This window comes from Corvus brachyrhynchos, unplaced genomic scaffold (genome assembly GCF_000691975.1).
Source record: "Corvus brachyrhynchos isolate BGI_N302 unplaced genomic scaffold, ASM69197v1 scaffold80, whole genome shotgun sequence".
NCBI classification, from domain to species: domain Eukaryota; kingdom Metazoa; phylum Chordata; class Aves; order Passeriformes; family Corvidae; genus Corvus; species Corvus brachyrhynchos.
The window spans coordinates 14798700-14810740 of NW_008236769.1; the positions used below are offsets into that span (position 1 = coordinate 14798700).

At 47.9% G+C, this 12041-nt stretch overlaps 1 protein-coding gene across 1 annotated transcript; it reads right to left on the reverse strand.

The window, feature by feature from the left end:
* Positions 1-9931: 9931 nt before the first annotated feature.
* Positions 9932-12015, reverse strand: FOXI3 (forkhead box I3). The gene has a single exon (XM_017727790.1). It carries the CDS (start codon positions 11518-11520, stop codon positions 10858-10860), a length of 663 nt encoding a protein of 220 aa, XP_017583279.1. The 5' UTR covers positions 11521-12015; the 3' UTR covers positions 9932-10857.
* Positions 12016-12041: the final 26 nt, after the last annotated feature.

Consider the following 12041-nt stretch of genomic DNA (forward strand, 5'->3'; position numbering starts at 1 on the left):
TTTCATCCTCAGCTGGAACCCGAATATGCTTAGAGGCATGAACTGTCTAAAGGCAGTGCCATCACGTTCACCTTTATTTTGGAGGAGGCTACAGATTTCATGCCCTGTGGGGATGGCAGCCTGCTCAAGGACTGATCCTGCCAGCCCTACTCACAACAGGTATTACCTTACCCTGCCTGTTGGTTCCTGCAGAGCACTGACAGAGTAGGATGCTCTTCAAGGTGAAAGTGTGCGTGGGGGGATCAGCCCTCGGTGGAAGAGTTTTAATGTGAAAAAGATCAAACATCACTGCCACACCTCTACCTCCAGCAGTTTCAGCCTGCACAAGAAAGGGGAACATGCAGAGGAGCAGAGTCCAGGTACTGGTGTAACTTCTGTAAGGGATTAGAGAGAAAAGAGATGGAAAGGGAAGGGAAGGGAAGGGAAGGGAAGGAAAGGAATACAAGTAAGAAAGAAGAAAAAGATGAAGAAAAAAGAAAAACTACCGAAAAGTAAAAAAAAAAAAAAAAAAAAAAAAAAAGAAAAGAAGGAAAATAATTAAAATATAAAAACAAAAGAATGAAAAAGAAAAGAAAAAAAGAAAAGGAAAAATAAACATAGAAATAAGGAAAATGATATCTGGAGCTGAAAATTAAATTTGGCTCTCCAATAACGCCTTTGGACCTAACTGGATTTATCGCCTGAGTGCAGGAAAACTTGAAAAAGATTATGGAAAAAGAAAAGAATTTGAAATTAACACATACAGTACATTTCAATACAGGTGTCAGGACAACTAGAAATGCAGTTAAGATTTGGAAAAATATTTGAAAACCCAGATAGGATTCAAGTCCAAGCATGATTTGGTGTGCCCAGTCCTGTTTTTTCTACCCCAGGCAGGTTTTAAGATCATAAAGTGAAAGGATAGTTTGGGAGGGTCTTCCTCCCCTTGATTGAAAACCTTGAGGAGAGCAGAGGAAAACACAGTTCCCCCACTGGACCCTGACAAGGAAGAAGGGAGATTTTGCCTTCACTTCTTTGGACTGATGTTGATGGACTCCAAGCAGTAATGCTGGTGGAAAACTTGCATTGGGCAGATTTGCCTGCATCGTTTTAGTCAAAGACAACTGGAGCAACTCACTGGTTAGGAGGGTCCATGTGGGCTGTTCCTCTTCACTGCTTGAGCAGCATTTCACAATCGGAGCCATTGAATTCCATTTCTCGGTGTCAGTCAGTCACCCTGTGCCCAGCGTGGCTCCTGGGCTGCTTTCAGAGAAAATGAAGTTGTCCATACTGTGAATGGCAGGATGCATCCAAGGGAATTTGCATCAGAAGAGGGACTTGGCCTCATTCCTTCAACAATTAGAGAAACACAGTGGTTCCTGTAGGTATTGGAGCAAAAGAAAAAAAAGACCTCTTCCACAGGCAGTGAGATGAATGAATGGCTCCTGATGAGTTTGTCTTATCCTGCTTAATCCCTTCTTCCCTCCACATCTCCCAGCTTGCAGCAGCGTGGTCTGAAGGCCAGGCCTGGTGAAGTACAACTGTTTCCCTGCCCTTCATGTCCTTGGTGACTTTAATCATACTTATTACACTGTGGAGAGGGAACTGGAACAACGAAAGCAAATCTCTCCATTGGCAGCAGAGATCTAGGGACCAAGTAATCCATTCCAGAGAAAAACCTAAAAAAAAAAAAATTAAAAAAAAAAATAAAAGCAGATGCGTCACCCCAATTTCTCTATCAGTTCAAAGGGTGATTAGCTCAGATGTAGACATCTGACATTCTGTGCTGGAAACACCTGAAGCTGGTGAAACCAATCCCACTGTTAGAAAGAGTTGGGGAGTTTTGGTGAGGATCTGAGAGCCAGGCATGTAGGTGGGCAGGGAGGGCAGGATGCAGCTTGCAGGTAAGACACTGGATCACACGTGTCTGCAGGTGGGTGTCTGTACGTGGGCAAGGTGGCCAGGTCCTGTCAGCAGCAGGGGAAATAGGCTGTGCACAGCCAGAGGAGCTCAGGGCATGAGTCACACCTGCATGTCTGACATGAAGTGAGCTGGGGCAGTTCCTCTGCTGCAAATTGAAATATTTTCCTAGACTTATTGAACCAACACCACCTGGCAGCTGAGGATCCAGTCATGGTGACTTGGCCAGGAAAAGAGATCTGTTCGAAGGCATCCCTCCAACTGCTTCCAGCACTCTCCTCACAGAGACTCTAGGCATCGTTTTACTTCTAGTGGAAACAGATTGCTAGTGGCAAGGAGGAATGCAGCATTCCTACATCCAAAGCATTTCACCAGAGTCCAGGAGCTCATGTGTCCAACAAACACTGGGGGAAAAATACCCCTCCACCCACAGGAACAGGAAGAATGGATGCTCTCAGTGCATTGCAGCAGCTACACAGAGCTGCACGAGTGCAAGCAAGGCTGCTGCTGGGAGAGAGCTCCGACTGGGTGGAATCAGATTCGTATCACTCCTGGATGCAAAGATGTTTGCACTGGGGGTAGAAAAGGGACCTGAACTGCTGTAATTAGATTATCAGATCTCCAGAGCAGGAGTCAGCTCATAAGGCATTTTAACCCTTTCTTCTAATATTGTGGCATGCCAACTAAACATTCCCACTGCAAAACCTGGGCAGATTTGTAATGCATGGGAAGGGACCACAAGTTCCTGGTCACTGCAGCTCTGAGCTGCTGATGTTATTTATGGCAGGTTTAGCACATTTCCAGTTGTCCTGTGGTTAAGAGCAGGCCTTACACACTATGAAAATTCCTTGGGAGAGAACCAGGCCGTGGACGTGCAGGTCACTTGTGGGGTTTGGAGGGAGGAAGATTAAATGCAGCAGGATTTCCTAGGCAGGGCCAATGCTCCCCCAGCAGCACCCATGCCTCTCTGTAAAGCCACTACAGATAAGATTTAGGCAAGAAATGTTGGGATTCATTGTGCTTTCCTGTAACAGCATGAAGGAAGGATGAGTTTGGAGCTATGCCAGAGTGTTTCAGGCTGACTCAGCAGGGACAATTTAGTGATGGAGGCACTGCAAAGCATGGATTTGACACCTAACTCTGCCATAGCACTGTGTGACCTTTAACAAATCACTTTCCCATGATGTTCCTTGATCCCTTGCAGTAAAACGGGGCCTGTAACACTTCCTCAGTCATACTTGTCTCTTCAGATCGTCACCTTTTCAGGGCAGGGAATGAGGTTTCACACTGTGACAAGCAGCTGCTGTCTGGAATGAAACAGCATTCAGAGTTATGCTAAATGACCTTAACATTCATGACATGCTCATTGCTGTAGTTTTCCCACTGCTCACATATTCCCTGCCTGGGACAGTGAAAATAAATACCATCCGTTGTTTCATTATAATAAATGCATTCCCTGATTCCTTGAAGGGTCTCCTTGGTTTCTTGTCAGGTCTGCTTCCCTGCCATGCTACCAAGGATAAGTGGCAAATGTTGGAGAGGAGGAAGACACTGATTTTTTTCTCCACCAAAGTATGACAGCTCTTATTATCTTTTGACAACCTATATCCACATTTAGTCACACACTGCCTCAGCTACAGAGCCCAGCTGCTCCCCATCAGCTCACATGGGTTTACGTGCAAGAAGGGACGAATTCCCCCTTACCTTTCCCATGAGCTGAGAGCTCATGGTTTATTTTCACTTTGCTTGTGAAAGCCACAAACTCATGTTGCCTTAACCAGCATGTAAATCTGTTTCCCTGAACTTGAAGATGAGCTCTGGTCCAAGGAAGGGCCCTAATGAAGCTTCAGCAGTGCAAGGCCAGGGCATCTCACCACAGCTCTCTCAGGAGTGTTGCTCTCCTGCTGCCCAGCAAAGGTTGTCCAGCCTTCTGCCACTGAGACATCTGATGGTTTTGATGCTACAGACCAAATAATGATTGAGCTCAGTTTCAAAACTGCTGCTCCGGGTGCTGGGGACAATGGAGCTGCAAATCTCAGTGCACCACAACTCTCACCTCCTGCCATCTGCAGCCAGGCTGCCCCTCACTAACAACTTGTTCTAGGAGAACAGGAGAGTAGGCTGGATAAATAAGAAACAGTATTTCCCTGAAAACAATCACAGAATCAATTAGGTTGGAAAAGACCTCTGAGATCGTCAAGTCCATCCTATGACTGAACACCACCATGGCAATCCAGACCATGGCACTCAGTGCCACATCTGATCTTTCCTTAAACACCTCCAGGAACCACCACCTCCCTGGGTACCTGTCCAATCCATGGGCTGACAGCTTTTCCAGGAATGTGCTGTGGAGACTGTGTCAAAGGCATTGCTCAAGTCCAGGTAGACACATCCACAGCCTTCCCCTCATCCACCAGGCAGATCTCCTGGTCATTAACAGAGATCAGGTTGGTCAGGCCTTTCCTAAGCCTGTGCTGGCTGGGTCTGATCCCTTGCTTGTCCTGTATTTGCTGTGTGATCACACTCAAGATGATCTGTTCCATAACCTTGCTGGGCACCGAGGTCAGGCTGACAGGCCTGTACTTCCCTGGATCCTCCTTCCAGCCCTTCTTGTGGATTGCTGTCACATTGGCACCTCCAGCTGGGACCTTCCCAGTTAGCCAGGACTGATGATAAATGATGGAGAGGGGCTCGGTGAGCTCTTCTGCCAGCTCCCTCAGTACCCTTGGATGAATGCTGTTCCATCCCATCAACTTGTGAGCATCTAAGTGTTTCAGCAGGTCACTAAACCCAAAAGCTTTACACTTCATGAGCAGTTCTTGCAGCAGGCAAGAGAGAATACACTGATCATGTTGCATTGCTGGAAGGTGCTTCCACAGATTACAGCAGTGAATGAACAGGAATAAAATGAGTAAAAAAGCTCATCAAAATTTCCTATACCACCTCAGAGAAATTCCCTGGCAGGAGCTTTCTTCTCCCATGACAAAGGATGCTCACCTATGGACTGGGGCTGTGTCCTGCTTTGAAACCCCCATCTCTGATGGTCATGATACTATTTGTAACCCAAATGACAGATGTCCCATATCTGCAGATATCCATGAATTCCTGCCCTGGGGGAGTCTAAAAGCTTGGCCTAAATTAGCTCTTCAGGCACCTGCAGAGAGCAACTTGGCTGCTCTAACTTAGCCAGCTTTTTTTTTTAGGGTGAGACCCAGTCTCCTGAAACAAAGAGATCCCCAGGGTATCTCCATCACCAGTGGGGTACCTCCTCCTCTGGTCTGCTTTGAACCTGTTGTTTGACAGCTTCATTAGATGTCCATTGTCTAGACTAGAAGGAACTTACATGAGTGTAAATGTCATTTCCACACAGAGGGAATGTAATTTATCCCCATTTGAGCATCATTCACCCTCCTGAAGAATGCCCAAGCTTGGCTCTGCTCCGTGTTCGCTTTGACTCCCTCCACTGTTTTGGAGTTGAGGCGCTAGCCCTGTGTCCTCCAGCATAACTCTTTGTGGTGACCCTCAGGTGGTGGGGTGAGGTGTGGGTTCTGCCACTCTCTGAACCAGCCTGGGAGGGAAATGGCCCAGCTCAGCTCAGCTATTTACTTTAATTAGATATAAAATCAGCACCCCTTGAAGGGTCCGAGGGCAGGTTAAGCATCAGTCCTGACCTGATTTGTCACTGTTATTGCAAACGTGGATCAACCACACGGTGAGACCTTTGCTTTGTCAATAAATCCCAGACACAATGGACTACAGGAAAGGGGAAATGATCCGAGGAGCCAGGCCAGACGGGGAGACAGCTTCTGCCAATTGCCTGGATCAGGCCTACAGCTTTTATTTCACAAATGTGCGATCTTTAGCTCCTTTTACTTGTCCGCGGGCAATCTCGTAGACACCACCTGAAGTATACGAGAGCCTGGCTGATTATGGGTCTGCTCCAAAGCCCTCTGAAGTCAGTGGGAGTCTTTCCCCTGACTTCACTGTGTTTGGGGCAGGCCCTGGATGACTATCCCTCAGGTTAGACAGTTTAATCATCCATTCAGCAGTACACAAAGCAGATCACATACACTTTTAGCCTGCATTGTATGGTGTTATGAAACGAGAAGATTATTTGATATGATTCAGAGATAGCTCAGGTATAAGGTAAAAAAAAAAAAAATAACACCTTTGATGTTTTGCATTGCACTTCAGTTATTCCTTGAGGGGCAAATTCTCGTCACCTTACCCAGGTGAATATTGTGCTCAGTAATTTGGTCAAAAACATTCCATCAACCTTCTTTTTAATAGAAAATGTTGAGGGAGGGGAGCAGGGGCAGAAATTCTGCTTGATGGAGATTTCTGCCAAACAGGACAAAAAAGGAAAGGTAAATCCATGTTTTCCTTCTTTTAACAATCAGGAAAAAAAAAGAATTTGGACGAAAAATTAGTTTTGAAGGGATTCTCTAACAGGGCAATGAAACTAGTCTTTTTTCTCCTCAAAAGCAATGGAGAAATAAAAATTTCCCAACAATTGCAATCTCCATCTATTTCTAACTGAGGTGTTAGACATCCATGGACTACCAGCCAGGCCTGATCCTCATCTTGACTCTCTTTGGTCAAGCTACAAAATGAGTCTTTGTCCCTCTTATTTTGTGTGCTGTCAGAACAAGACAGACAGGACCAGCTTCCATTTTTGAGCTGGGCAGTGTTTAGGTACCTCACACTCAAGGTCAGGTGAGATCTGCAGGGCTTCTAGGTCCTTATCTCAAGAAGTTTGACAAAGATTTTTTTATCTCTAGAAATACAGACAGGGCAAGGGCAGGATGCCCGTATTTTCTTAGAACACTGCTGTATCATTTGAACTATTCCTAAAAATTTCTGGGGAAAATCACTCTTAATCAGCACTAAAAAACCAAAAAATATATATACATATATATGCAGTAAAGCCTTCTCTACAGGCACAACACACTGTGGCCAAATTCCATGGACTTGGTGAATGACAGGGCAAATCAAAGCTTCCTCCTTCAGAGGAGAAGCAAACCACAATCCATGGCCAGTGGCAGTAATTGAAGCCCCACTTCTAAAGGAGTTGGCGGGCGATGAAACCCAGCGCGGATGGCTGTGTTCTGCCTCTGGAATCCCCTCCCACCGCCCCACAACGCTGGTGCTGCTGGGGGCGGGGGGTTTAACTTTACTGGCACAAGAGTTCCCTTTGTTGATGGGAGCTGGGTCTCCTCTAGGGGACTGGGCTGATCCAGCTGTACTGGCAGAGCCTTTGTACTGCCGAGCAGCTCAAGTGCAGACCTGCAGTGGGTGCTTGCCCGAACCTTTGCTGGCAGGTCGATAAGGCCAGCACTGAGCAGAGTTAAACGACCCCGTGCTGGAGAAGTGCCACACGTAGGAGCCAGCAAGCATCTCTGTTACTGATCCAACCCATCTCTTGAAATGCCTCTGGACTGCACTTCTTTTCAAGCAGGGAATGCCTTTTTTAGGAGTTGCGTGTGCTGGGAGTGTTGCAGAGGTACCAGGCAGCTGTGCTTGTGGTCATCAGCACAACCATGGTTTCACACTGAGTACCACAACTGGGGTGGAATCTCTCCGGATGCCTAAAAAGAGTGGAGAAAATAAGCAAAGATGAGACTTCTTGCAGTGCTTAACTGTAGTGACCAGCAGCCGGGATCTGTGGGCTACCAGCTAACCCGCATGAAATCACTGCTCCCCTAGAGCCAGAAGTTCTGTGAAGGACACATTTTACCCAGTGATCCCCGTGGCTGCCAGGGCAGAGAGGATGGACGCCTGAAGTTTGGGCCTTTCTCCGAAGGAATGACAATTCTTGGCTGACTTCCTTGGGAGTGGGCTATGCCCCGGGCTTCTGGGCCATCACCTGACCCGGGCTGGGAAGAAGCTCATTGTCATGGAGAACTGCCCAGCTCAGGCATGGTCTTGGCATTTATAGGGGAGTGGAGACTCTCAGGGTGGGACAGCAGGCTAATTGCCTTTGTCTTCCCCCACCTTCAATCGGGGAATCTCAGTAAATCCCTAAACCCATGACAAAAGCCCTGCTGCTTTTAAGTGCCTCTCATTAAACACAATCCTCTTGCCCTCCCTCTCCCAAGATTTGCTAAAAAGAAGTCTCTTTTAATGGCAAAAGGAAACCTAAAAGGCTGCCATTAGCTCATTCACTCGTCTCCTCTGCCGATGGGTGTCTATTTGCTGAAATCTCCTCTCAAGTGTCTCTTTACCTTGAGCATATCGGGGGTGGCTCCTCTGCAGGAGGGGCCACAGTTAAGGATGTGCTTTCCCTGGAAGAAGCACAGTTTGGTGCTAATGGTTGGACAGGTGCACTGGGGACAGTCAGACCTGCCAAAGCCTCCCTCGAGCCCACCACCATCACTCCGGACAGGGGCTGGAGCACTGGAGTGGGTGAATCCTTCTCTGACTCTGCTCTGGCAGGTTCTGGCTATGCCCCTGCCAACCGATGTGGCACAAGGTCTGTTGAGCCATGGGATATGGCTGAGGACATACTGCCAGGTGCAGGCCACCCAACAACACGAATCTGCCAGATTTGGGATCCTCAGGAGAAAATGTTTACGGGTACTGTGCAGAAACATACGGCTGATGGAGGTGGCAACATGAATTTGCCATTGATTCTGGATCCTCAGACATTTAGGTGTAATGCCTGCAGAAACACAGCTGATGGAAGTGACTGAGGGTAAATACTGAAATAAATCTAGGCGGAAGAACATGAGCTGAACACACACAAGCATCCTGCATTGGCCCAATGCTTGCTAAGGTCTGAGAGCAGGCTGGCAGAGTGGAGAAGGGGTGCACTGGTCGCTTAGATACACAAGTATGCAGTTCCTGGATTACTTAGGGACAGGATCTTTATCTTTCAAAGGTGTTGGGAATCCCTCCATTGCTCTTAGATCAAACTGGTGGGACTGAACTCGAGCAGGACAAGGCTGACCACCCTGTCCTTTTCCTAGTGGTAGTCTGCCCTTTCCCTCCCATTATCACTGCCACTGCATCACCTGAGATGGAATTAAAATCAGGACGAATTACCCCTAAAGCCAGGAAGATGGTATCTGTGCTGGGAAGGAGTGAGGGGGAGAGGGGTGAGGCAGGACTTGCCAGCCACCCACTGGTCTCAGCGATTGCACAAAGGGCGGTTGGCCAGTGCTGGGGCAAGTACTTGGTCCCGATCCCAAGCACATGGAAGTCATCTGATGTTTCGTCATGGCTTCATTATATTTTGGATCAGGCCAGCGGTTTGTCTTGCATCACTGCCCTGTATGTTCTGCAGGTAGCCAGTGCGGAGGCGCTGCCAACTATTTTGTGTTCTGAATAGCCTGCAGGGATGGCCTTAAATCACGGCAGATGCCTGTATGTTAAACAGCTGCAATTTCATGCTTAACTTCATTATTGATGCTACATTCCTCATGAAGACACTTACATTTATGCTCTAACCGCACACGGCCCCGGACAAACAGCTCGTGAACACGGCAGGAATGAGGGGTTGATTGTTTAGCATAATGGCTACTGGAGGACGGATTCTCCTTTCCCAGCAGCAGGAAATCAGGAAGGGTTCTCAGAAGCGCTGCCTGGCCCTCTAGCTGACTGGTCCCACCTCTTCACTGGCCCACAGTGTAAGCAGGTGCAATCCCATTAGCCAAACTGATTTGCAAAACGGACTGAGCCTCCTGCTAGCTGGCACCGTGCTGAAACCAGTCCCGCCTCTTTTACTGTTGCAAGTTTTTATTTTTTTTACCAAATCAGGCTGAAAAAGGACAGTTGTAATTCAGACCGTTGAGAAAAACAAACAAACAAAAACGCAAGAGTGCCCACACTGCACAGTGAGACTCCAAGAAACTGCAAACCAGCTCAGATGAGTCTCCTTTTGGTGCAGAGCAGGGTTTTTTTCCATCCTACTGCGCAGATAAAATTGTTCGTAAATTTTTACACCTTTTACCCCAAACGATGTGAAAGAAAAACCTGTCTCCCACAGGGTTTTAAAATACCTCAAACATACTGATGAACAACCAGGCCAATATCTAACAATTGTTAATATTTTATTCCCAACAGCTGTTCAGCCTGAAAAGTTTCAGTAATACACTAAAAACAAAAACAAAACCAACAAAAAATTCAAAACAAATAAAACAACAAAAAGGGGGGAAACAAAGTAAAATAAACTTTAACAAAGTTTAAAACACATTATAAATAAGTACAGCTCCAGAGCATAATTTACAAATACAAAACCACATAGAAACATATGTACAGAAGAGATACATTACGTACAAATATGTATAAAAATACCCCAGTGTTTATTCTTGTGCTAAAGCTGCATGGCTAGAGTTATCTTTGGTACTAAGCTCAGGGAAAGAAGATGGTTTTACAAGACACGGCCCTGCTGTACAATATGCCAGACACAGGAAGACCCTCTGCGAGTTTGAGGAGGTTTTGGGTGGGTGTTTATACAGGGTATCCCCCTGTGCGTTGCATATTGCAGGATCAGGGCACAAGCAAGGGCTTACAGACGCAATTGCTGGCAGAAGAGTTTTTTAATACATTGTACAAGGCACTTCATAAGAAATCTCTTCATTTTTGTTTTCCTGTTCTCTTCTAAGACTCACTGGATGTCTACGCTTGGCTCTTGCCAATACCACTTTATGGCTATGGTTTTGAAACTTCTTGTTCTACATTCAGGATTAGAAATCTCTGAAAACATTAATTCAGTTCACGCCTGCAGAATTTAGATGGCAAAACATCTACACCACCTAATGTTTTCCACGATGGGGAAAAAAACTTTGCATCTGCCTTCTGCTGGTGCTTAAGGGGTGTTCTTATTTTGAAAGGTGAGAAGATCCATTTTCCTGGAAGAACTCCTGGGAAGACTCCACGTTGAAATGCTGTTTGCAAAAGCGCATGGTCCAACTCCCATTCCCTTTGCAGCACTGGCCGGCTGGCTGCCCCAGCATCCTACACCTCTGTCCCATCCCGTGTGTAGATGAGGCTGTTGACTGTGAAGTTGTAGTAGTGGCTGTGCTGGGCTCCCTGGCTGCCGCTGCTGGGGTGGAAGGAGCTGTAGTAGGCAGGGGAAGGTCCTGCGACCCGCTGCAGCTGGTCTGGGGAAGGCACCTCCTGAGAAGAGCTGCTGGAAGGGGTGAAAGTGCCACTGCTCAGCTGTCCAGCAGAGAAGTTCCTGTGATGCAGGTCACTGCTGAGACCCCCTGTCAGCCGGCTGCCTCCGCCGCTCAGGGAGCTCATGCCGCTGAAGAAGGTGCTGAGGCAGCTAGGGGTGGATGAAATGATACTGGAGGGAGAGGAGCTTTTGGGATGGTCCCTGGCAGAAGGTGAGGGGTCCAGCTCTGGGGGTGGGCTGTTTCCACATGGTTTGCCTGTGGCTGGGATGGGTGGCTTTTCCTCAGCCTTCAGGCCCCCCAGAGAGGAGGCTGCTGAGGCGGTCGCGGGCGCGTTGGGCTCAGAGCGCCGCTTGCGTTTGCGACGGAAGTTCCCGTTGTCAAACATCTTCTCACAGTTGGGATCTAAGGTCCAGTAGTTTCCCTTCCCTGGTGGAAAACAGGAGACACAAGAGAGAAAGTCAGCGTCTGGACAACCCCACTGCTGACAGATAAGCAGCATCCGTGTCTTTGTCCAACTGGCACAGAACCCACATCTCTCCTGCACCTGTTCTTCCTCCCTCTGTTATCCAGTACATGGATCCAAAACCTGTTTCCAGGATATTTCCTCCTCCATCCCTCCGATGCCCAAGTGAACCTTGAGGCCACAGAGAAGAGGAGAACTTCCCTATCTCAAAGCATAAACAGATCTGCACCTCTACGTCAGACCTGGCTAAAGAGAATGTGAAGAGGGGCTCCCCTGGCTCTGGCTGCCTCACAGCCAGCTCAGCAGTGGGTGACAAGGCAGTGCCCGGGCCATGGCTCTCAGAAGAGCTGATGGAGAGGTGGGCTGGCACACTCAGGCACACCGAGGGGACAGCAGACCAGCAGCATTGAACTATGGGGGCTGCAGACAAGCTGCCCCTCGCACAAGACTTGGTGCGAGGTGCTGTGGAGGCATCAGCTGTCCCCACTCGCCTCCTGCCCACGGCCGAGACGGGCACAGTGACCCCGCAATGTCCCGAGCGGGCTCCAGCCCGGCAC

Bases quoted from the DNA above. Each gene is read 5' to 3' on its own strand.
- FOXI3 (XM_017727790.1), bottom strand. From the start codon at position 11,520: ATGCTGCTTATCTGTCAGCAGTGGGGTTGTCCAGACGCTGACTTTCTC.